Consider the following 27,428-nt stretch of genomic DNA (forward strand, 5'->3'; position numbering starts at 1 on the left):
AGAGAGAAAAAGAAAGAGAGAGAGAGTGAAAGAGGCCCTGTTAGGCTAGGTGTCGCCACTTACTGAGTGAGATCTCTGAAGGAGGGAGGAGGATCTCCAACTATAGAGTCTGGGGTAGGAGCACTGCTTGGGTGGGATAGTGTAAGACTGCTGGCTGCAGAGGATGTTTTTGGTACACTGGTAGTGGTGGCGGGAGTAGGACTGCTGATTGTGATGGATGGTTTAAGGAAACGAACAGAATGGTTTTAGAGCACTGGCAGAGGGCACTGGTTAGGTGCTCGATGTGCGGGTGGTATAAGATGTTGTGGTTGGTGGCTGGACCCCAGGGTATGGGGATAGGCAGAGCAACACTCTGTGCACCGTTTGGGCAGGAATCCCACCATAGGAGACGGATCCCACTGAAGGTAAAATCTCCTTTATTATTCCTCTACAGGCTTCTGTTCCTGGGCTCAAGTAGCCCCCCTCTTCCTCCCCAATTCCCTGTGTTGTCTCCTTCCACCTCCCTCTTAAGGACGTCCATCATTTAAGGTGTACTAAGTCTTTCCAGTCTACAACATAAGGTATTATATGGCTTAGGAGGATGATGTAGGAGGTGTTTGTGGTGGGGTATTAGGATGTTTCAGGTCTGTGGTATGAGTGATGGTTGCAGGGGACAGTAAATGATCGCTGGTTGGTAGGATGGCGTACCTGTCAACTCACCCGCCATAGAGTCAGTTCAGTCACCCGCCAATCCACTTGGCCGTTCATGGGCGTCAGTGGGCTCATTCCCGCCAAAAACAAACACCTCTTGTTTCGCCCGCCTTGGCAACTCAAAAGGTTGACAGTTGTGGGATGGTGGATCAATTCTGGCTGCATGATATTTTCACATTGCCAGGGGGGCAGCCAATTGGGTGCCATCAGGAGGCTGGGGGGCGCACTGGGCACCAGGGGGAGACAGGGCAGGCGGTCACCCCCCCCCCCCTGCTCCCTCCCTGACTCTGCCACTGGTGCATTGGGCAGAATCACTGCCTGTGTGGGCTGGAGCATTATGGCTGGTTGTGGGGGTGGGTGGGGTGTTGACTGAATGATGGCTGTGGGAAATTGTATAGAACAATTGTCTGTGGGGGATAATACAGAAACACAGGGTGTGCGAGGTGGGGTGTTACGGATGGTTCATGATTGATGGCTCTGTGTGCTGAAGTGCTCGTGCATACATAATAAGTGTGCAAGATGGTATGTTATGGCAGACAGGGGGTGGCTACTGTATAGCTGATGGCTCTGTGTGCTGCTGTCTGGGAACAGACTGTGAGCAACGGCAGGAGCTGATGAAGGACCACTTGACGTAGGGGACGTTTTCCTCCTACCTGAGTGTGATCGGAGGCTCTGCTTCTCACAGGAGAGACTTCCAACGCTTGCTCCACTGCACCTAAAAACAAAGGAACAAGTTTTACTCAAGAGACTTTCGGCCATACATAGTACTATTTATTGCACTGTTCATTTGTAACTTGCTTAATACTTAGTACCAGCAAACGTTTTCTAGTTTCGAACTTGCTTTGCACCACATTGTCTTGCTTCCAAGACAAACGCACTGCCCCTGAGCTATCCTTCCTCCCTGACACGTTTTCGGCCAGTGGCTTTCTGGCACGGAGTGAGAGCATTCCATTCTGCCATTGTATCCCTTTAAGATGCTCTCTCCCTGCTTTTAGTGCGTGCAAAGACCGGTACACCCCTTTTCGGCGCCATCCTTTCGGCGTAAGTAATTTCGGCGCAGCTCTTTGGCCGCAGCGTACATTTCGTCACGCCCATTTCAGCGCTAAAGTCATTCCGGCGCCATTGATTTGGCGCGAGGAATGTTTAGACCTGGCAAGTTTCATGCTTAACCTAAATGCAGTGTGTTCAATTGTAAGCTAAGTATGAAACGTATGCCCATTGAAATACTAAGCCCTCCTTCGCCTACTGATTAAGTGCTGAGCCTTGAGCAGAATTTGTTTTATTTTTTTAAAATTGATTTTATTCATGCGCTCATATGGCGCCTGATTGTAAGTGAATTTACCAATATAGCATATATATATATATATATATATATATATATATATATATATCTGAATTAGAAGACCCGGAGTTTCATTTTATCAGAACAACACATATTTTGCATTCAGTTAAAGAAGCAAGACTTAGTGTTCCTTGATGCTGTGATACATAATTGTGTGTATGAACACAATTTCCTGATTTCTTAGTGAGTTCGATCAGCATATCTATTCTTACAGTGCTTAGGAGCGGAAGTCATGAAGTCTTTATGTTGTGCAAGTATGATCGTTTTAATTATTGCATAGGCAATCCCATGGGACCAAGTATAACATCAGGTTGTCGATTCGATATGTTGTAACATATTTTGTATCTCTGATGACATCAACACACTTAAGCCCAGCAATGGGTGAGTGTAGGAATGATAGTTTTGTGGAGATATTGCAAATATGCATTAGACAATGATCACATTCAGAGAGCACGATGACGCTGTGAGCCACTCGGAGCAGGACATTTGCCAGGCATAGTCCATTATGTTTCGCCTGAGGGTGTTTAGACAAGGCTGCAATATCAGTCACTTCTAAACATCCCTTGCGCTAAATCAACAGCGCCGGAATGGCTTTCACGTCGAAATGGCCTGCGCTGAAAGGATGCCGCCGAAAAAGGGTGTACCGTGCAAAGAGCTCTCCATGCGATCAGTGCATGGAACGAGCGCCCTCTGCTGCCAGTGCAGGCATAGAGCTCTCCATGATGTCAGTGCATGCAAAGAGACTCCTGCTGTCAGTGCAGCCAAAGAGTTCTCCATGCTGCAGAATCGCCTCCCCCGCTGTCTGTGCAGGGAAAGAGCACCCCCTGCTGTCAGAGCAGGCAACGCGCTCTCCATGCTCTGAGGCCATGCAAAGAGTTCCCCTTGATGTCAGTGACCTCCAAGCCCCCGTGAGAGTATCCCCGTGGTAAGCACTCTCATGCAGAGAACTTTTTATGGGAGGGCAAAAGGGACACTTGCCCAGGGCCCCCGCCATGGATGGGGCCCCCACAAGGGATCCTGATCTCAAGAAGTAAGATTCCATTGTTCACCAGACTTAAATAGCAAGTGTCAGGATATTTTATGGCATGCTGCTGAGGTTCTAAGCCCATTGCCTGTCTGTTTTGACAAGTACATTCTGCCTTTATCAATTCATCATGTAATGCCTTCTGTGTTCACTGTGGTATACATTGTTTTGTGTGTTCCTGCAGGCACAACTCTGTGGCATTCTTTCCTTCCTGTGGGAATTCTGTTTATCATGTGCAATTGCTAAAGTTGAAGTGCATATTGATAAATTGAATGCCACAATTGTTTAGAGGTCAGCTCATTGTGTCAAGCACTCATTGCAGAGATATGTTTTCATATGTAAGATTAGAATGGCACATTCCAGCAAAGCTGGCTGAGCCGCTCATATGTTTGCATATGTACTTGGTTGTATAGCACAACAGGTGTTATTATCAGCAATGAACCTGCATCAGTTAGGGGTTGCTCTAAAAACTAACATATAATCTGTATGGTGAAGGTCTAGAAATTGGTTTGTTCAGATGGGGTGTTGTAAAACCTAGTCAATCACCTCCAACAAAGAGCATAAACTGTTAGTCCAAGAGGTGAATAAGTATCCAAATTCAAGACTGTGGAACAAAAGTGTTCATGCTTGTATCCTGGCTTTGGCAGCAGACGATACAGTGATCCTGGTCAAATCATCTATCTTTTACATTACTGTGCTGTCTTATGTGAGATTTGCCTTCTTGCATGCAGTGGCATTGTTTAGCCCATTACATGATCTTTCTTCTTATGTAGGCCATTTTACTGCAAGGGGTTGTAGACAGAAGAGAGCAGACCAGATGTTGCAGGCCTCGGGCAAGCATATTTTAAAGTCTGCTCGTTTCACACAAAAACGGTTTGCTTTTTTGTAAAAGTCAATTTTTTATGCACGTTTATAAATGACAATGTCACAAGCCATTGTTTTAGAAGTATTTAAAGCTTTAACATACGAAAGAAAAACCCATATTAAATGTGTTAAATCACATCAATTGGTATTCTGGTACTTATATACTTCCCTTTATGATGGAGAGACTGAAGCTAGAATCATTCCCATTTTGCGTAACACCCTTCTATAATATTTTGTTTTTATAAATGTTCATGTGATTTGTGTACTTGCCAAGTCAGTTTTATAAAATGAGATTCTTTTCCATTTCTTATTTTGAACTAAAACAAAGTGTTCAAATGCAGAAATTGCAGAGTTGGCGCAAATCCACTCCTTAACCAGTGTGTGATCCTGGGCATCTCATTTAATCTTGTATTGCCTAACCTCTCAAAATTGCCAGTCCCTAAACCTTTACAAATTGTCAGCCCTTCAGGGTGATATCCTTTGCAGGGTATGATCTTTATAAAAGCCTCACTCATAGGGTAACAGGCTATAGTGTTCCTTCCACTGTAATGGTGAGCCTTGATACCTTGCACACCACAGCACTTGTTCCTTTGATCTCTAATGGCAACACGATTTGAAAACCATATCCCACTTCTTACCTCAGTCTGTCTGGATACAGACACCTTCCTGGTAGCTTCTAATCTCCATCCACTATCCATGCCATGGTATGTGTAGATTTCTCTGTCCTTCCAATTGGTCTCCTCTATCCATGATTGAGCACTTTTGCATTCTGTGAGTTCTCTGTTACGTTATGTTATTTGGCATTTATATAGAGCTCTGTCTATTCTCGGTTACATGTAACTTTTACATATGGTCTGGCATTAATACTACAGGCTGCATACCTTCCTGGATGCTATTGATAAAAAGTATCATGTATCTATACTAGAACAGCAGTAACTTATTCGTAGACTGCTAATGTTGGCCTTCAAGTGCTACTTTTCTATTATTCTGATTAAAGCAAGAATGAAGATGGTACAGGGACTTAAAGGGAACCTTTGGGATGTGATCGCGACGAGGGGGGGGGGCACCAGATATTCTTGATCACTTCATTCTTTGGTTTGGTGGAGGGGGGGCCCCAAAGATGTCCGTGCCCAGGGCCCCAAAAGTGGTTAAGATGGCACTGCTCTCATGGGGAAACAATCACTGTTGTCAGCTGCAGCCTAACTCTCACTTTGGAGGGTTGGACCTGCATGTTGTACTCATTTTTTGCTAAGGAATGACCATTTCTTTTGTGACCTACGTTATCTTCCTTCAGGCCAGCCTTTAAAGGGAAAGTTCAAGTTGTACCAGCATTTCAATGTCGAGGAGACTCATTAGAACTTTGGAAGATGGGGCGCCCCTTGCTGTTAGAGCCATCTTCCAGTTTTCTGGTGAGAGGACTCATTGCAGTCAATATTACCCTAAACATTGTGAGAGGAGCCGGTGCTGATAAAGCCCCCCACCCTGGAAAGAGGAAACCTGCATTCACTAGCCTGCCTCCCCAAGAGTGGTGCAAAGATGTGTACTGCTCCAAATAGAAGTGCTATTGTGTTTGCCCCTCCCCACATCCAATAGGGCATTTTAGGACCAGCATGGCACACGTCGGTGCCCCTTTGCTTGTGGTTCCATAGGCAGCTATATAGAAATACTGAATTGCTCCACTGGCATTGAACCATTCCAGCCCGCAGGTGTGATTGCATCTTACTGTCGATACTCTACTATGTTCCCAGAACTCCCTATGCTATCAGGTGAAGGTGGTAGCGCACCTCTAGGAATGAGGTATGTCCGGCAACTACCTGATGTGCCTCCCTGGTGGTGGATGAGACAGAGGGCCTCATTACACGGTAGGCGGTAAGGGTTAACGGTCACCGGTAAGGGTACCGGTGACCGCTAACCCTTACCGCCTTATTACGAGGTGCCTTTGCGGGTAGGTACTTTAACGCCTGCTTTTAGCAGGCATTAAAAAACGAACCCGCAAAGGGACCAGGGTGCTAATTACAGTACTGCAATTTGCGGTACCGTAATTAGCACCTTCCACATTCCCATTATGCCCTATAGGGCAAAAATGGGAATGGGGAAGGGCAATGGAGGAAGGGGGAATTACCGCCCTGCCAACCTTGGAATAGGGCGGTAATTCCCCTTTCCTCCATGGCGGTACCGGTAATTTACTGGCTTGGACCAAGGTGCTATCAGCACCTTGGTTTACCGCCTTGCGTGTAATGAGGCCCAGAGTCCTACAGGCCTGCTACCCTCCTGAAGATGCATTATTCCCCACCATCACAGCAATGGGGCAGAATTGGACTGGGCAGACAACAGCTCCAAGAGACCATATACCACGACTGTGGAAAGGTTAGGTATCAGTACAGTACAACCGGTCATGTTTTACAACAGGGGTATTGCTAGGTTTGTAAAAGATGTGGGGGTACGCTAATGTTGGGACTGTCGGGATTCGGGGTTAGCTGGCCTTTTGGTCATAGCCCTTGAGCTTCTATCCGGGACTACAACCAAAAGACCCGGGGCTAAAGCCCCCTCAGCTCCCACCCCACCCAGCAATGCCTCTGTGTTACAATATTCCTCAGAAGGAGACCGCTGTAGAGGAACTGGACGAGAGAGAAGACTTTACACATATTGCAGAGTGTGAACCTGCGGATTTGCTGAGTGATACAGTAAACGCAGGGGTGAGAGTAGATCTTGACGGTGCATCTAGAACTTCCCCAAGCAAGTGAGGAATGTTCCATAGAGAGAGAAGCAGGGAGCAAGGAGCCGAGAGCTCTGACAGGCAAGCTCAGAGGAACAGCTGCGTGCTGCCACACTCTGGGACCCAAGCAACTCCATGATGGTGCCTGATGGCACTCAAACAGGAGAGATTCCCAGGTAGCCATTCATGAATCAGTGTTAACATGTACCCATGAATAAAGATGATTTGAATACCAGTGAGACCCAATCAAATTTCATAGTTTCAATTAACATAAGGAGAAAGCTATGGATTTGAGAGAGGGAGAGCACCCCCACTCTGAGGACTATAAAGAAAGGTCCAAGAAGGGGGACGAGAGTGGGTGCCTGGGAAGCCCTGGTATAAAGGAACAACTCATCAGAGGGGCAACCCATCCAAATCCCCCTGATGGAACCCTGAGAGACTTTGGAGAAACATGAAAAGATGCTGGCTGACAACTCACGGAGGGTTGACTAAAGGGAGGAGGTAACCTTTCTTTCTTGTGGGAACTTTGTAACCACAAGCTTACATTTCCACTAGCAACCCCAAGAGCAAGGGAGGAACAGCCGTCCCATAGCAGAAGGGTGTGAAACATATTGACTGCCTGACAGCTACCACGGTAAAGGGGGGATCCATACTTATCCGCTGAATACACGACAAAAGGTCTGGAACGAGACCTCTGAAATCTATAGTCTGGAGAGAGATTTATGAAGCTCCAGAGCTGTAGGAAACAGATGCATGAAGGGTACGGTCTAGAGAGAACGCTTTTGAATTTATTTATTTGTGAGTTGGTTTAAAAATAGAAACGTACACAAGTACATATAAATATATATACTTAGTCGAATAAATTAAACCTCATTGACGTCAACGTTCATTTCAGAAAATAGCTGTTAAAAACATAAAAATACATTACAACATTTCTACCGAAAAATAATATGTACAATTCTTTAAAGTGCTTGCATCGTTTCTTGCTAAAGTTTAAAACCTCTAATAGTTCATAGAGTAATTTTAAAAACTCATTCAGTGTGTGGGGTAAATCTATCCCCAACATAAATGAAATGCTCCTAACCACATTGGGCCTAAAAATGCAGAAGTACATTTCTGTAATTTGAAAGCCTACTGTGGACTTTCGGTGAAAAGGCCAGCAGTTAATTTCAACTGCAAAACCATGAAAGCGTTGGTTCATTTGCTCAGATATCATTGGAAAGTTTATGAGAAGACCTTTCTGTTGACACCACTCTCCTAATAATTCGACCCAAGCTACAACCTAAAATATGTTTCTAGCTCCTCAGAAAATGTCACAAAGTAGACACTTTGGAAGATAGTAGCTTAGTGCATTATTTAACTGCATGTCACATTTCGTAACACTGACTCATCATTTTTGAGCAATTCACGAAAAACTGGCCTTTGAACCTGCAACCTTGTGCCGACACGGACTCATTTACTTAAGTCTGGCATGATAAGACTAATTCAAACATATTTATATATTGTTAGGTGTATTTAGAAATTAGAGAAATGTGCCATGTTGTAGTTCTTAAGTGCAAAATTGAAATGTGTGGAAATGTAAATTCAAGTGGGTGGGCTGATCCCTCCCAGAATTTGAGCTTGGTAACTGAAGGGACACATGTAAGAAAAGGGGCTAGGCCTGCGATAAGGGGATGAAAAATAGATGTCCAATCTGAATCTCTGACCAATGTGCTGGCACCTGATAATTTAGATAATTTGGAGAGTGTTTAAGGATTTATACAGTGATGCACAATGGGAAAAAGGGAGAGCTATCTGTTATGATCCTAGTGGGACTATTGAAATATTGTTTGAATACCAAGATTGCCTGAAAGGTGGAAAACCAAGGATAGACAGAAGTTGGAACCCATACAAGGAGAAGCAAATCGAAGGGGATTGATGCTGGAGGCATCCATAACTGAACCGGGAGAGACCATCTGACCAGAATCCTGTCCTTTCCCCATGAGATGATCCAGTAAGTGGTGTCTTTTAATGAGCACAAAACCCAGGGGCTCAATGTAAGTAAACCTGTCCAACTAAACCAAGTATTGTGGAGATCTGTTTGAATCCATCGCTTCCCCTTATTTGGTGGGTGTCGTACGGACGTAGATCCCTAGCATAGTTTTAGTATATTATAATTTAATTAATTTCCCCATAACCAACTGACACAGGGTGATTTTGTTGAAATTTGAAATCAACAACATTTCTTCCAGTATGGATACAAATATAATTTGTTAAAGCAATTGGGTACTTAATATTTCTGTTTGCCAACCCCATAATTCCCTGACGGGAGGGGTACATACAAATAAAATACCCAACTGCTCCTTAATCCCAGACACTGTCTTAAAGCAGAGGGCTTTCAAATCATAAAGGAATATCTGGGTTTGTGGCATAGGAAACATGTCTTGCCAAAGTTAAACACAGTGAAACAGCTGATTTAAAATCACATCTCTGCAGAAAGTGAGAAAGTGACTCCTGATAGAAGAGAGATTCTTCATCGTATAGGGGTGAAGCAAGAACGGTTCCACACACATAAAAACGTGTTTGTTCTTAAACATATGTTATGCTCCAATACTGTAAAGCATTGCCAAGCATGAAGGGAGATAAAAATAAAGATTGCTTTTGCAAATAGGAAAGTGTTGCATATTATTTAACTTAAACTTCATGTAAAGTATAATGCCAAGCATATGATCCGGTCATATTGCAAGGTGCTACATGTAGTTAAAAGTGAACCTCATGCATAGTGTTTTGTGCAATTAAATTGTTCTATCACATCCAGGGTTCTGCACAATGTTATGCATTAAGCGCATTTTGTGAGTGACCCAGGCATTTGAAGTACCCCATAAACCAGTGGTTCTATGTCACCTGGGAGGAAAAGAACCCAAAGAAGGAATACTGTACATGATGTTGGATTAAAGAGTCTGTGATCTGTGTTGGCCTAAACCTAGTGTTTTTGTTGCGTTTGCGTGAAAAGGGAATTGTTAGCAACGAAAAGCATTTGAGCATGGGGAAGGCGGTGGGACTTGTGATTTTGCACAAATATTAATTTAAGTGCCAATAACAATGCAATATTATCCCCAACCATGAGTGGAATGGTGAGGTACCATAGGTTTTCAAAACAACATATATCTAGGATGCCGTATTTCCAGTGCAATATACAGTGCAATGTTTCATTGTCTCAAGCTCCTCCGGAGCACCATAAACTCTACAAGATCTTTCGTGTTTAGCGAGGCCCATCTACTGCCCAGGGACCTGATTCAGTTTGAACCTAAAATAGACGTCCCTAACTATGTCCCTAACCATATTGCATGGGAAAAGGTGTATGTATTTTGCTAATTTCTTCTGCACTCTAAAAACATTTGCATATTCTGAATACAAATGTGTTTAGTTGTTCGATTTTAATAATCCACTCCCTTCCAAAAAGTGTATTTTTGGTTCTATCAGCATTATTAGCTTATTCACCAGGATCGGAACCAATTCCTCGCAATAAGTTTTCATTATGTCTAGCATACTTCACTGGACTCCTAGAGGAATTGTCAACCATTACGTTCTCAATATGCACAAAGAATCTTCACCTATAATGAAAGCTTCTTCCATGCAACAACCCCCTGTAGTGAGATGAGGCCAAACTCATGTCTTATTACTGAATTGGGAATCGATCATAGTAATCCTAAAGTAGTTTTCCATATGAGGCCTTTCTTTCTATTAAGGGCTTGCCCCATATAAAGCAAACGAACATCAAGCCCACATGTTAAAATCAGAACCATTTTCCCACAGTAATACTTTAATAGAGGAATTAACACAAATGTAGATAACCTCGTGTAAATCCTTTTAAATTGGGTCTGGAGGGGTTCCATTTCATCTTAGCCTGATGATACTGTGTAACCAATTCTATGGAGTAACAGTTAGAAATATTGAACTCCAAGTACGTACCTGAGCGAACATTTTCAAGTCTGATGTCACCCACCGTCCAATACATGATTTCAGGTCGACTTTTGTAAGTGTATATCATAATTTTGTATTTCTTTCCATTCACCAAGAGACTATGATCGATAGCATACTCCGTACATATTTCCAGTTTTCTTTGTAGACCCAATGGGGTTTTATTTAAAAAACATCAGATCATCTGCGAAAGCAAGCCAATCAATGTCAGAGGATCCCAATTTTAGTGCAGAACAGTTCAGATTTGTCAATAGATCTCCAATATCAGAGATGTAAAGGTTAAACAGTATCGGGGCCAAGATGCAACCCTGCCTTAGAGAGAAACTTGTGAAGCTCTGGTGGTCTAGGAACGACACCTAAAAAGCCAATGGCCTGAAGAGAGAGCTGTGCAGTTTGAGAGCTCTAGGTAGAGACGTATAAAACTGAAGGACTAGAAAGTGACCCACACTAGAGCCAAGAACCCAAAGTCTGGAGGCAAACCTCTGATAGATTCTGACGGACCAGGCGTGCAGAGAAACCTGCTTCATGTGTTGCATTCAGGGTCTGGGAAGGACCGAACAACATGACAGTGCGTAAGAAGAGATCCCAAAACCATACAGAATGTAAGTGCTAGGAGAGGCCCTAAAGGGAACGATCAGACCAGCAAGAGTTTGCAAAGAGAAAGCAAAGAGTTCCTGATGGAAGACCAGACTGCGAGCACCTTATATCAGGACTGTCCCAATTAAGTCTTTTGTGTTATCTTTAAAATAGGATAGGGAAAGACAGTAGAAGGTTAAGCCGTGGCACATCTGGGTAGCCAGAAAGCTAAGGATGTATCAAGATTGTGATTATTTCACTGCTAGACACCCTCTTTATTTTATTGCATTTCACTAGGAGCCTCCTATAGAGATAAAGCTGTGTTAAAGGTAAGGACCGAAAGGTATGGGTCGGAATTAATATGGGCTAAATCACCTCTTTATTTATCAATGACCCTCACCTCATTTTGAATATAGAGTAAATCTTTTATTTGAATTCCTAGTACTTGAAGACATTTGTCCAACTATCCCCGAATTGACATAGGGAATGTGAATACAAAATGAAACATCCTTATCATGATTTGTGTCTAACTGGATCGGTAGAGAACATTACATGTCTAGATTTTGTATGGATCCTGTATAAGTGGCACAAGGTTCATTCGGAGAGTCTCCTGGCGGTTCAAAACAGTGACAGATATATGCAGGAGTGAGAGTATCAGTGATGGAGTTACCATTGTTTCACCTAAAGGTACAGCAGGTGTGTCCTCTGTCACCAATTATGCTTTACCGAATGTTTGAAACATTTGCTGAAACAATGTGTTTGTAGTTATTTTTTCACTAATTATGTAATTGTTACCATAAATGGCATAGAGAGGATGATGCCTAACAGATGACAGGCATTTGCTGGGTAGGGTACCGTCTGGATGAGAGTACTGTTAGGAATTCAAACATCCCCATACAGAGTGTGTGCTTGCCTGAGCTTTTGGATTTTTTAGTAATATAAACATGAATGATGGGAGATCAATCTCCGAAAATGTGTACTGCCATTCTGCACACATTTTCCCTGCTCACTGCATGAAAGGCATAGTCACGTGTACTCTGGGAGTACACAGCCTACAGGCACCATCCTCCCCTGTTATGTTCAGCTGGAATGTGACAACCACGGGTACATCAAAGAATCCCAAGAAGGGAGAAGGCACACCATCCTCCGGCCATGGTCAGCTTAATTAAAATATCAAAGGTCCCATGGATCTGCCTCCCTATTGTCTAGTCCGGTTGGTGGCAGTGCATACTAATGAGATATAATTATGGCAAGCCTACGAAAGGGCTTGGTCGCCGGACAGACAACAGGAAGGCAGGGCTAACACCTCTTCGATATGCAATGTGTCAACTTGGAGCTAGTTCCCACCCCCCTGTATGAAGGACATTGAATGGCGTGTCTGGGTCCACTAGTACTGTAGGCAACCCCTGTCGAGCAGACCCCTTTCAGAGAGAGAAGAATGTGATTTAAGGGAGACAGGAAGTCTGCTCTCATCACAAACTTCAAGGGAGACCTGCGCTTTGATCATCAAGAGCCACAGAGGGCTCAGTTAACCAGAGAGACACTTTGATCTACAACAGACAGGACAATGGGTGGGATTTAGGAGTATTTGGTGTCACCCCTTACCTTTCCCATTGCAAAGCACTCGTCCTGACCTTCACGCATAACAGAAATTTGTTGGTGGTGACCCCAGATTGGTTCCTTAAGGTAGGCCTAGCCTGCCCCAATCACCGGGGTCCATTTGGCTTTAAAAGAGGGCTGAGCCCCTCATTTACCAGATCATCAGACAACTTCAAAAGGAGTAAGAAAAGGGACTCATTTGGACCCTGGCTGAAAGTACAGTCTACCTTACATCTTCTGCCAGTGAAGGAAGGCCAGGATTTCCAAGAGGGAAGCAAGATCCCTCCCCTAAACATCTTCTCTTCCAGGGAAAAGAGGGAGATACTGGACTCAGATGACCCGTCCAGCAGCTCCAGAACCGGTACCCAGCCAGTACATAGCTTGCCCTGCTAAGTTCTGCCAGCAAGCTTCCTAAGTGGGAAGTGCCAGAGATTCTCTGAACAAAGAACAAGGCCATTGTCAGCAAACACTCTCCTCAGCTTTGGACCATCCGCCTTGAAAGGACGCCACACGCCCTACGAAGAAGCTAGGAGGAGTGCCACAAAAGCATCAACCAGCGTCCATCGTTTAAGGACATTTTCTAGGAAGTCAAGCTCTCGAACCATGACAGGCTGCGCCACTGACTGTTGTCATGCTGCAGTCACAAAAGCCATCCGAGACACTTCGACCAGCGTTCCAAATCCGCCAACCAGCACAGAGACAATGATTCTAGACCCTGAGCCGCCATGTAAGCCAGCCTGTAGCTGTCCATCCAGCCTTGCTTGCCGAACTGCCTGCCGCCTGATACCCACAGCTGTCTTCCATCTTAAACTCTGTTGCAGGAGTTGCAAAGAGTCCTGGAACCGATTTGACGCTGTTCAGCATCAAGAACATCTCAAGCACCAGGTACATTGCGGCTCTGTCTCCCTGGAGCATCTCCGAAGGTTGCTAGTGACATTTATGACCCCTTGCTTCCTTGGTGCTGAACCCAAATAACCTTTAACAGTTAAGATTGCTTTACCGACTACCCTCCTGTCAGTATCCAGAGTGCTTCCCTTTCCTCTGTGAAAATGTCTGTCCTCTTTGTTCCTATACATAGTGGGTTGTATTTTGAAGCGTGCTCGAACTATCTGTTGTAATAATAACAAAAGAGACATTTTTATACAACCTTGACTGGACAGTCCCTTTTATCATTGGGTAATAATTGTATTTTTGCTGTGTTGCAACTAACCAATGATCCACTACCTTTTGGAGATAAGCCTGCTATTCCGTCCACGCTACCAAAATTGTACAAGGAGGTTTATAATTGGCTTGTGTTCCAATCTGTTTGGATCCCTTCTGGTGTACTAGAGGTGTGGGGCTGATTGATGGTTTAGAAACGATATTCATTCCTGGGCCACTGGTGCCCCGGAAGTCGATTTGTCACATGTATACTTGGAGGTGGGGTAAAATAATGGAACATAGACAGGGGACGATGAAACAGACAACAATAATATATATATTTAGACCCCAGTGCTAGAATCTACACTGGTACAATTTACAAATATAGATTTGTGAATGACATTACTGGGAGGAATAGGCTCGAGGGCCAGTTTGGGAGGGAGAGTGTGGTGGTAAGAGAGACCCTTTGACTGGCTAGAAAGTGAAGATTGAGCCGGTATTCAACCGTCTGCTGATGGGATGGCTTTGATGGCTGGGGGTAAGCAGTTTAGTTGAGGGGCAAGCAGAGAGAAGGAGTGGACGCAGGGGAGGCACATGGGATCTAGTGAAGGACAGGCTGTTTAGCAAGCAGGATTTCAGATTCAAAAGGGAGAGTAGAGAGAGGTGCCGTCAGCAAGCTAATGGGGCAGGGAGAATGAATACGGATTTGAATTCAAAGACAGAGCAATTTTACATGGAATCCCAATCAGTGTGGGTAGGTCATTGTGGGCCTTAGGGCTGCGTTTTCCTGGACCTCACAGAAAAGAGACCAACCCGGAAATGCCACCCAAATGCCCACAGAAGCCAATGGAAGAGGAGGTCACAGGAGAGGAAAGCAGAAGATGGGATAAAGGCGATGGAGCAAGTAAGCAGTTCAAAAGAGTGGTTAAGCAGGTAAGCGGATCCTAGAGGGTTCTGTGGAGAGCAGGGGACACCCAGGACAAGGCATGGTGGGGGAGGCAGGCAGGACCAGGGGGTGCCTGGTATGGGGGTTTGATGGGTGAAACCACCCTGGTGAATGGTTTGAATGCCTAGTTGTGGCTAGTTTGAGGCTGCTACGATGCGGTCAAAATAAGGCAAGCTATCTTTTGGAGCAGCCCCAAAAGGATAGTCATAGAACCAGGTAGTTTGTAGAAGTTGCATGAAGGAAAGTTACAAACTTTATTCAAGAGAATGAAGGAGTAGAGGCGAGATTGATGTGTACTTGCAAGTGTTAGTCCAATTTGTTGAGCACAAGGGTAGTAGATCATAGTTTTACCAGAGTGGTCACTGGATGGCGGCAAGCCTCCCTATCATAAGAAGGGTACGCCTGGCAGCAGTGGCAACAGAAACTAATGGAGCATAAAATGTTCCTACTGAAGAGAACCTTCAAGGCTGTGAGCCTTGGGTGATGGAGTTCGGGGTGTTGGAGGGGAGCAGAGGGGAGATGGGAGAGTGGGGTTATCCTTGGAGGTATGGAGAATGATGACCTCTATTTTCGAGGTGTTAGGCATCAGGCAGAGTTTAGCCATCCAGTGGAAGGCATCAGTGCGGCAGCTGGTGATGGCCTCAGGGATAGCAGGGGTGAAGAAGGAAAAGAACAAGATGACTGGGCATCTTCAGCAAAGACTAGATGGTGAGTTGGCACCATTGACGAGTTCAAGCAGAATTATGAATTCCAGCGTAGGCCCAACCTCACTCTCCACTCTCACTTTAAGTAATGAAATATCTTAGTTCTTTACTAAAACTCCTCAAAATATCCTAGCAGTCCAATGCAATTCAAATTTAAGTTGAACGAGCTGCAGGCTTTCAACGTATGAACGCACGTGAGACTTTTCTCTCTTGAGGTAACCCGGATTCTAATTGCTGTTTGCCTTACATCAGTGTAATGCATGCATATTGCTTTTTTGGGGACATCTCGCGTAAGTGACCCACATTTTCACTTGCATATATGGAAATGTGGTTACTAATGCCCATTTTGGTCGCTCTGTCTTCTCTCCAAGCTCTGTTTTCCATCCCCTCCTTGTTAACTATATTGCCTTGAAGCGGTACCCCACTGCAAAACAACCTGTTTCTGGCTGAAAATAATAACAGTGGGGATCACACCACAACATCACATTCCAAAATCCATTTGTATCACTGTCAAAGTCATCATGCAGAGAATAGCAGACATTATATAACACTTGTTAAAAACTTGGTGCATAACAGATGCATTCACACGTGTTCCTGACAGCCGATGAGCTTTAGGACCACAAAGCATGTTCAAACATTTTTTGGAACAGCAAATATTATACGCGTCATGGCTACAAGCTACATCATGCAAAGACTACAAGCAGGTGATCTTATCACATGGGCTATTCTGGGGTGAGTCTAAGAGCCTCATTCCGAGTGGGGCGGTAAGGTATACCGGGCACCGGTAAGAGACCGGTGCTGATAATCCCTTACCGCCCTACTACGAGTTCCCATAGCTGGTCCCTCCTTTAACGCCTGGTTATTATTAGCGCCTTCCCCATTCACATTGAGCCCTATGGGGGCTTGGGAATGGCTTTTTCAATGGGGACTTACTGGTCCCGCAAAGGTCAGACTACACCGGTAAGTCCCCATTGAACCATACTGGTGCCGGACCCGCTATTGGAGGCAGTCATGGCGCAAATAGCACCATGACTACATCCAATCTCGGAATGAGGCCCTAAGTCTTGAAAGCAAACAGCTTTGGGTTTTAGTTTGTACAAAGCCTGCATATTTAGTGTTTATTTCAAAATATACTCACTCAGTTTTATGAAGAACGTACTTTTTCCTGCAAATAAAATCATTGAAGAAAGTATTTGATCAGACACTTCTCTAGCCAGAGAGTGGGAGGTGGATCTCTTTCCTCGGCACGAGCCTCCCTCTGGAATGCCCTCCCAGCCCCTCTCTGATTTGAGCCGGATCTCCTTAAGTTCCAGAAGCTTCTCAAGACCTTCCGTTTCTCCTCCTTCTTCTCTCTCCCCCTCCCTTTCTGATCTCCACCTGCCATTGCGACTGGTTGCCTGTGTCCCTTATGAGTCTTACTGTAACCAGGCCCTCCCTTAACCAGTCCTCCACTTCACCACTTACCAGCACTTGCCACGGGCACCCTTCCCTGAGCAGCCTTCTGCTGTGGTCCACCCCTGTCCCCACATTTAGCTTACCCTACCCCTTGTTTTCCCTGGCCCTTGCCCTCATGGGCTCCCCTTAGCACTTGGTCAGCCCATAGGACCCCACTACTCTGCAAGTCCTCCTCCTCTCTCTGTATTCCCTCCCTCCTCCATATCCCCCTCTCACATCCCTCTGCACTTCTTTTTACTGCACTTGGACGGTCCGAATGTCACATGGCCTGTGTAGGACAGTTACTGTTGTTTTTTCTCTCCTGTGCCCCCCCCCCCATACCCCTCTTTTGTCTAGGGATGCCTGGAAAAACGTTAAGCGGTATAGGCACCATACAAATGTTCAACACATTAAATAAATAAATTAGGAGGGACAAGTAGAAAGGCTTCATCCTTGGGGTACACCGCTTAGTCAGTAATTTAGTGATGTATCTGATCACATATGACCCTATATTTAAATTTGCATATTTGCTTGTAAGCTTTTTCATTTCTAAATTCACTCTTTATTGAATTTTCCAGGAGCAAAATAAGCAAGATACAAGTAAGTGTATTACTTTGACATAACAATGTAATAAAGAAGAAAAATAGAAATCTTGGGAACCTTTTTCCACAGACACATAAACTTTTACTCTTGTTATGGGTGTCATTTTTAAGACTCTCCAGACTGATTTTTAATTTTATCCTCTTTGCCAACTTTTTGCACATACTGCTTATTGTTGCTGGATTGCCCTTGGGGCTCCCCTTTTAACTTTTTTCTGGCTAACCTTGAGAGAAATACAGTTCCCAGGGGTAGAAGGGATCTTTGGATACCTTTTTACATTTTATTAGGTGAGTTCAGCAACGCCCACCTTATGTAGAGTACAAGGGGAGATACTGGGTATACCCCTTCTCATTCTAAATGTAATATTTATGTTACAAGGGCAAACATACCTATAATGGCTGGTGGCAGTGAATCTTTTATTAATTTGGTCCACCTTTAGCGTGGGCTGTTTCCACAGCCCCGGTAAAGGCACCTGGGGGTGCACATTTTTATCAAAATGGCCTCTGTCTTGTCTTCTTTTTTCACCATCTCAGTGGTTCTTGTCCTTTCTGGTTCCTTCCCCTGACATGCAGGGTGGGAAAAACCTTTGTGTTAACTTTATCTTTGGCAGGAAACCTGTGGACTCCCCACCCGCGCTCCAGAGTGCCTGTGAAGGCAGGAAGCTAGTAAGGAGTCCAAAACTCTGCAGCCCTTTGTCTTCCAACCTGACTGTGAGCATCCAGTTCAAAATGGTAGGCTGGCTGTCCTGAAAGGACCACCAACCATCCAAGTTTGAATGTTGCATGACTGTTTGGCTGGGTACCTGCATAAAAGTCTGATTCTGGAATCTGAAGAAGTAGTCGACCACTGGGACCAAATCCAAAAAGGAAGATGAAGAAAGTGCAGCTGAGACCATTTCCAGTGACTGGAGAGTCTGCTGTGTAACCAGAGCCTGCTGTTACCCTTCCTTCCAATCGCTCTGGGGACTTTGAAAACGTTGACCCTGACCAGGAGCCTAGTGGGACTCACTAGACTTAAGACTACCTGCATTTTGAGGCATACCAGGCCGTGCTGTGACCTTGCGGGGATGCAATACCCCAATACCCACGGAATTCGAGCCATTTTATGGTGCACAGTCTTCCAAAATTCTGAATCCTGCTGAAATGTTGTGGGCATCCTGCTGGATATCCAGAGGCATAAAACAGTCCCCTCATCAGAGTGCTGGACCTTGAAAATGATAAGAATCTGACTGGCGATATTCAGTCTTCTTCCTGGCTCCTGAAAGGGTGCCAAAACCATAGAGCCGCATCCAGCTATGAGGAATCTCTTGCCTGGAGCCTTCTCTCATGATCCCTGCTGCAAAAGTCCTTCCACAGTCCTGTCTTCAGTCTTAATGACAAGGAATCCAGTGACTGGATTTTTGGCTGCAGATCCTGAAGTCTTCCTGCTAGAATTCGTCTTCTGTGCTGAGGTACTGTGTTGGCTGGGGTATTTCATCTACCTTAAGCCTTTGTGGTGATTTCTGTATAGCTCTGGGGTGTTTTCTGGGATTGGGAGGCTACTCATCCAGTTCACCCAGGCCCACTGCTGAATCCTCCTAGGGTGTGTTCTCTGTAGTCCCTGGACCCTCAGCTATCTTTACTGTGAAATACTTACTTGTTTGAACAGTCTTCCTCTGGAACTCTGACTTTGCCTGCAACTGACCCCCATCTCACTCTGCCTACAGCTGGCACCTAGACCACTAGGATCCCTCTACTGCCTCAGAGTGAACTCATGCTGTAGAATAAGGCAAGGACTGGATAAGAAAGGGTTCTGCCTTGACAAGATTAATATGTGTTCAAAAGTTACTTACTTGTAAAAGAAGTTGGTTGGTAACTATAACTATGAGAGTGAATGTGTGTTACACTATTCTGAAAAGTATATATTAGGATACTTTACTGACCTGTGAATTGGTTGTGCCTCTTCCCCAAAAGTAATGCTGTTGGTTCCACTTTACTATTCCTGTTAGGATAAATGTATGAGTGTCCCCAATTGGGTCGTGCTTCCCCTGACTTGCTGTTAGTCTGTCCCGAATAAGTCTGCCTTAGGTTATACTGATCCACAAGTTGCTGATAGCTCCTTTAAAAAGTATATAGGTTTTACTTACCTTGTGTTAGCTGTGTGACATCCTAAAACAAGTTAAAGAGATATTGCTTCCCTCAATCTGTGTTGCACTGATATGAAAATCAACTGTAATAGTATATTACAACGTTAGGTTTTTACCTGCCTAGAGTAGCCGTGTGCCATTCCTGACAACTGTTCCTTTAGGTGTAGTTGACCTTGGACTACCTGGTGCTTCCACAATTAGTGTAAAGAGTTCTTGCCTATGTTAGACTGTGTTCAACTGAACTGAAAAGCAACTGTAATGGTATATTACACCCCAAGGTCCAACTCCCCTAGAATAATTGTGTTATCCTGAATCAGAGTTATAGGTTTATACTGTTCCTGGAATATGTGTTCCACTATTCTGAAAAGTATATTGTCCAGTTTCTTACTATGTTATTTCTTGCTGAGCGCCATGATACAACTGTTAGGGTGTACTACCATTGTATTACTATAAGTAATCCAAAAGTAACTATTTGGTTTGACTTCCCTAGAGCTACTCTTAGCTGTTCCAAATAAGGTTAAATGCATTGCTCTGTGTCCCTGAAAGAATAGTGTTGTGTTTTTCAACAATTGTGGTTATATATAATGTGATATGATATGATATGGTAGTTTATTTATATAGCGCCTATACACAATGTGTTTTAACGTGCTTCAAGGCAAGGGAGGGAACAAGGGAAAAATACAGTGACATTCTTACAGGCCGTGAAAAATAAGAATGTGAAATTAACTATCGTACTCGGCCTGGCGACATTTCAAATAGTGCAAGAGCTAAAACACAAATCAGGGAGGGAGGGGTGAATGGAAAGGAAATGGGAACAGACAGGTGACTACCGTACTAGGCCTGAAGACATTTCAGGATAGTACTTATTGCCCCTAAGATTTATCTGGGCCTACCTGTATTTAAATAGCCCAGTTATTTTTACAATTGTTTCTTTGGACCATATGTGTACTACAATTCCTGTGTACAGATTCTATAGCCTACTCTCCCTCTCTCCCTTCTAAAATAAGCCTGGCTTCTCTGTCTATGCTTCCCTGAACTGATGTGGTACAGCCTAATACTAAGAGTGGAGTCTTGTACTGCCTCAGTTGAATGGTTTTACTAAGCCTTTAGTTGGACCTCAGAAAAACTGCCCTAACACTATGTCAGCGCACCTCTCTTGCCAACAACAAAAATCACCCTACTTTAATATGCTCCAATTATTCCCCCTCTGTGCTCCACCCACGTTCCCATGTATTGGGGGTACAACATGTAACTAGACTGATCAAAAATGGTTTATTCGATGAAGCACAACATTAATACTTGGGGGGTTTCCTCTGTGAATGGTGAACTCTGGTGCCCATGAACAGCTACACCGACATGTCGTACGTGTACCCTTCTATCGGTCTTGCTTGGCCCACATGTTGGTGTTCACCTAATTAATGATGTCACTTGCTTGTGGTATGTTGTAAAAGGGAGCCATTCCGAGTCCATATGATTATTTGTTTCAGACAAAATCTCTGTCATATTCTCCATTCCATGTATTTTAAAAGCCATGCTAATCCATTCTTTCTGTGTAGAGATGGGGCCTCTTCCAGAACATCGTTTCAAAGACCCCTCCCACTGAAAGTATTTTTCTCACCAATCCGATGTAACTCGCCTCTTCTTCCCTCAACCCAAATAGCGATAAAAGTGGCGACAAATGCATTTCTATGCCATCTATTTTCTTCATCCAGTCCATTACCTCTTTCCCAAAACAGCTGCGTGTACGTGAATTCCCACCGGATATGCCCATAGATACCTATATTACCACACCCTCTCCAACACAACGAACGTACCCCTGGGGACATCTTGGCAAATCTGTGTGGGGTCAGCTGCCATTGCTGAAACAATCTGTAGTAATGCATTTTATATTGCATTGCAATCCAAGATGACCATACCTTCCCACAGATGGCGGGCTAAGGGTCACTGTAGTCAGTCATATCCAAATCACTTGCCAACAAGAGTTTCACACAATGAGTGCATGAGCTCCCTCTGAATAATAGTGAATTGTATAGTTTTGGGATGAGGCCGATAGATCCTGAAACAGCTCATATGGTGTAAATGGCCGATTCAGATATCCCTCCCAACATCTATCCGTTAAGACACCTTTTCATTGCAGGTACATGAATGCTGACATGGGTTCTCCATGTAATTCCTCGTCTAAAGCTGATTTACTTAAGCATGTTCCTTCTGGCCACAATTGGCCTGCCCTCACCAGCCCCTTCTCATAATATGGCTGATACCTGAGCGGTTCATGAATTTTATCCCTGATAGCGGGAACCCAGACAACTAAGGGGAGAAAACCAGGTCGTCACCCCATCCAAGACCCTTGACTTCCTCCACAACTGCCATAAGGTGGCCAGAACAGGGTGTTCCCTAATTCTGGCTGGTAAATTGCTTTAGGTAATCCACTACCATTCAGCTATGGGGACTGGAGACATTAAACCATTTTCAAGTTGAACTCACTTACCACGAGTACCCAGAACTCTATTGCTCTATAATACTCTTTTCAATCATGGAGACCTAATCCACCCTAGTGCTTGGCCAATATCAGGGTAGTATAAGCTCTACATAATTGCCCCCACCCCCGCTCAGAGGAAATGCATAAAAGTTCCTTTTACCACCTCAAAACATATGGGCGGTACCTCTACCGGTAACACGTGGAACATAAATAACAGTCATGGCAAAATGTTCTTCTTTAAGGCGGTAAGGCAACCCACGCTTGATTGCACCGTTCCAGCTCGTTACGTTTTTTTGATCCTGTCCCATGGGCGGGAGGGTAATTTACCTTATTCAAACTGGATACGTCTCTTACAATCAAAACAATCATGTGATATATTTGCATGATTGTGGTAAAATCATCTTGAGAGCCATGTATCGGTCGTGTCACCCCCTCCTCATTGAGTGCTAATCTTTCAGCGCGTCTGCTAACATCTTGAAACACTTGTGTATAGGCGCGCTATAAATAAAATATCATATCATATCTTAAAATCTCCTCCAACAAGACCGCCAACTTCCACTCCTCAAGGAACCGTAGTGCTTCCTAACAAAAAGGACCCAGCTGCTGGCTTGGTGCATAGAGGAGACATAAGAACACATCTGATTCACTGATCCTCCCTTTCACCGCCAGGAGCAGACCATCTATTCGCTTCTTTATTTGGTGGACCACCAAACCTACTGATTCTTTTATTAGCATCCCTACACCAGCCTTTCTGATCTTGATTGAGGCCCAGAGAGCTGAACCCATTCCCAATCCCTTTTATTTGCCATTGTTCTCATCTCTTGAATTGTTTTTTTTCCTGAATGAATAAGACATCCAGGCCGGACTGCTTGAACTTTCTCCCCAACATGGATCTCTTCTGGGGAGAGTTGAGGCCTTTCACCTTCAGGGTCCCTAGACGTAACACACTTGTATGCAACATAATTTCCCTTCCGTTTGCATTCCCTCGTGGTTCCCACATATTAAGATTGATTTCTGAACTCTGACCTGGTGGGCAGAGGTTCAGAAGGCCAGCCTAGTTTCTTGAAACAGGGTAACCTTCTGGACAGGCCAGACCAATCAAGATAGCATTGGCGGCGGTGAAGACTAGGTCTCAGGAGGGGTGAGGGTGACTGAAAGACCTCAATGAGCACTCAGAGTAAAGGACACTTACAAATCACTCCCAGTCAGGTGTATATATATATTAAAAATACAAATACATTTATTCAAGGCCTTTGAGTTTCAACACAATAGTTATTAACAGTATCACTTTTACACCAACACAATTTTACTAAAATACATATATACAAGACCAAGTGGCCTAAAGGGTTAATGCACGAAATGGGTCCACAACCTAGAAGGGGAAGGAAACAGGTAGTGCAAAGAGCCTTGAGGCAGTTCTGCAGTAATCACAATCCTAAATGAAAGGCAGTCCAGTCCCTAAGAAGAGGGGAGTCTATTGCTCAAATGTACTTGCAATGCTCGTGAAAATGGGGTCTCTTTTAGGGTCTGTAGCAGCTTGGGAAGGTGTTTGAGGTGATGCAGAATAAGTTCCCATTATTCGTGGAGGGTCTCCTCAAGAGGGCACAACGTGTTCCAAGAGCTGGGAATAATTCAATAGCTCAGGCTATCTGTGGAAATGAGTGGGGCACTCAGGGGCCCCTCGTGTGTAAAAACAGGTGGATACCCTAGGGGCCACCGGTAAGGGTTCGCAAGTACTCATCGACTCCTGGTGCACTCCAGACCAAACTTCGACAGTCGAGTCTACTTCGGTTGCAGGTTCAATTGTGCGGCTCTGTGGCTTTTAGCAGCATAGATACAACGATGATTCTCAAACAGAACTGCAGTGATTTCTCCGCTCCAGGTGGGTGGATCAGGCCAGTTTCACTGCAGCAGGCTTTAGGGCACAGGGGGGCACAGCAGCAAGTCACCTGCAAAGTATGTCACCAGGGCAGGTCGACACAACTGCGTGCACTCGGTTTCGGGCGCTCTCTCTTTAATTCAGACATGGGAATGCCAAGTATACGAAATCCGGGGTGAGAGTACCATGAACACAGAGCTAGCGATGCACCAAGTTTCAAGGGTCTCCTCGAAACAGCGGCGGTGTCAGAACAAAGGTCCTGCACAAGCTCTCAGCCTACTGGTTGGCCCACGGACACTTCCGAGAAGGCTTACTTGCAGGGATTGATGAAGGTGCTGAGAATAGTTAGCCCCACTATTCCAGCGGTTCCAGTTTCAGGATACTTGGATCCTATCCTTCGTTCAGTGAGAACTCCAGAGATCAACATGGTATGGGTGTTTGGAGCCTTCTCTTATCCAGAATCTCCTTTGCGTCAAACAAAGAGGGCCCAATGGGAGATCTGCACACAAACAGGCACACCATACGTGGACCAATCACTCTCTGTGACCCAGGATGTGTATTGGAACCAGACAGTCCAACCCACATCCTGGAAGCACACACACAAGGCATGCAGAAGCCCAAATAAGGACTGACCCAGGTCGACTCGACCTGGGGAAGGTGAAGGGGCAAAATAGCCAAAGGAAAGGACAAAGAAGCTTGTGACATGGCCATTTTGGAGCCAGGCCACCTAAACATGGTTTACCTGCCAGGAAAGGGTTAAAATTACATGAGAAGATAAGCTGCCACCAGCCCTATCCAAGGAACATCTGCAATTCTCCTAAAAATTCCTTCGAGGGTGTATAGGGCCTTTAGAAATGACAGGAAGACCTGAGTGTACTATACTGTAAGGTACTTTGTACACTTGCAACATTTTACAGAACCATTGGAAAAGACTAAGGGAAACAAAGTCTCCCAGTACTGACTTTCTTTAAGGGCATATGCTCCTCTGGAAAAGTCAGACTATGGTGTAAAACAACTGGAGGGAACACTTCACATAAATAGGAATCTTCCTAACACCACAGAACACAAAATAATTTCTTGTGTCACAGTGTACATTTTGCATATCCCTTAGCACTGCACCCACTGTATTCCCCCATTCCGAAATGCTATAAACGTTTAGAATAAACATATTGCTACCCCTGTCATATCCCCTTCCCGTTCCCCTCGTACCCTCAACCACTCCATCCAAACAAATACTTCCCCCACTTGGGAGACGTCCTATCAAACTAGTTCCACCAAAAAGGAACCCTTCACCCCACTGAAGCAATTCTATACAGTAAGGGGATCCCTAATAGTCACATATACAATTCTAAGTCAAGTCCTGGTGTCTCATGAAAGCCCTGCAGATAAACATCCCTATACATCATCCTATTCCGTGTACCAGATTCTGTATCCCACACCGTTCAGTTAACCTTCATCTTTGGGGTAGATGAACCAATCCTCGACAGAGTATTTAATATTTCCTGGCCCCATTCTGCTTCCCCATCTTGGGATGAAGCGGTGAGCCTCTGCCTACGGGTCACAAATCATTGTCCGCCTCAGTTAGACTCGACTCCCGCCGTTCTTTTCTGAAATGTCTCATGGCGCCCTCCCCCTCCTCTGCAGACGTTATCCTATAGACTTCTCTCTTTAGAGAACGGATAGCCCCATCTGCAACGCACATTATGATTGTGAAGCCATTGCATCAGGGACCGACATTCTTTGCCTTTAGTTAGTGTCAATGCAGACAGATCTTGATATATGCGAACCTTGGAGTCTTCATGTTCTATGCTTCCCTTTTCTCTCGCCTTTTTATGCTTAAAGTAGTGAAATATAGCCAGAATTGACCTTGGACCTCCTGGGGGACCATATCCCTATGTGTTCTGTCAAAGGCCATGTCACCAGAACTATCAAAGAGAGATTTTACAAGACTTTTCACTGATCTTTTGAGGGAGGCCACTGTTTCCCCTTGTGGTTCCTGTAAGCCCATTATACAAATATTACATTTCCTCTCCCTGCTCTCTTGGTCATCCATCTTCAAGGCTAAGTCAGACCCTTGGAATTCCAAGTCCTGCAACCTGGCGTCTAATTTCATTTCAATTATATCATTGATCTCATTTCTTCCAGTCAGTTCTGCCTTTGAGGTATGGATCTTGCACCTCATTGATATCATTTCTTCCAGTCAGTTCTGCCTTTGAGGTATGGATATTGCACCTCATTGATCTAATTTCTTCCAGTCAGTTCTGCCTGCCTTTGAGGTATGGATCTTGCACCTCATTGATATAATTTCTTCCAGTCAGTTCTGCCTTTGAGGTATGGATATTGCACCTCATTGATCTAATTTCTTCCAGTCATTTCTGCCTTTGAGGTATGGATCTTGCACCTCATTGATCTCATTTCTTCCAGTCAGTTCTGCCTTTGAGGTATGGATATTGCACCTCATTGATCTCATTTCTTCCAGTCAGTTCTGCCTTTGTGGTATGGATATTGCACCTCATTGATATCATTTCTTCCAGTCGGTTCTGCCTTTGAGGTATGGATATTGCACCTCATTGATCTCATTTCTTTCAGTCGGTTCTGCCTTTGAGGTATGGATATTGCACCTCATTGATCTCATTTCTTCCAGCCAGTTCTGCCTTTGAGGTATGGATATTGCACCTCATTGATCTCATTTCTTCCAGCCAGTTCTGCCTTTGAGGTATGGAGTAGTAATTGAACATCCGCCTTAGTGTCCGCCTCTAGCATCCTTCCAGTTGTAGAGATGGGGTGGGTCCTTGACTCATGTCCTCCTGACTTTGAGTGTGCTGAAAAGAGATCAGGGAGGGCAAGGTACTTGGGTGTGGTGTGTGTTGTGCCAGTCTGACTGCGGATGGCTATTACCCCTTCACTATATGTTATATATTTGTACTGTTCACATGGGATGAATAACGACCTGTACTGTGCTCCTTACATTGACACGGGTCGTCAGCACGGCCCCTCTCCAGTATCGGCAAGGTATGGAGATCGCTTCACCAGATCCAGCTTGTAAGTATTCTTCCAATGCAGAGTTCCCGGAGCACAACCGGACCGAGTCACCCCCCAGGGCATTCATATTTTTTTTATATTGGCTTTGGCAAGATTGAGCACAATCAAACCTCTATTGCCTCACTCACTGTGCTTTGAAGTTAAGCCCGATGCGTGATTGCACAAACCAGTACCTGTGTATGTAAATGATATGTAATGCCAGCACGCTTTGTTATGCTTCCCAGGGTGTGCCATGCTGGGCATGGACTAGGACCCATTCCGGCGTCTCTACCAGGACCTTGCATCGGCTGACTTGCCTGTATGCTACT

At 44.7% G+C, this 27,428-nt stretch overlaps 1 protein-coding gene across 1 annotated transcript in view; it reads right to left on the reverse strand.

Annotated features, from left to right (window-relative positions):
- Positions 1-27,428, reverse strand: part of LOC138580287 (uncharacterized) — a 206,748-nt gene that overhangs the window by 65,290 nt on the left and 114,030 nt on the right. Inside the window, exon 6 of the mRNA XM_069650700.1 lies at positions 1,344-1,405. Within this exon, the coding sequence (XP_069506801.1) occupies positions 1,344-1,405 (62 nt within the window). The remainder of the gene's footprint in view (positions 1-1,343; positions 1,406-27,428) is intronic.

Source organism: Ambystoma mexicanum, chromosome 3p, assembly GCF_040938575.1.
Source record: "Ambystoma mexicanum isolate Mex_15411 chromosome 3p, UKY_AmexF1_1, whole genome shotgun sequence".
Classification (NCBI taxonomy): Eukaryota; Metazoa; Chordata; class Amphibia; order Caudata; family Ambystomatidae; genus Ambystoma; species Ambystoma mexicanum.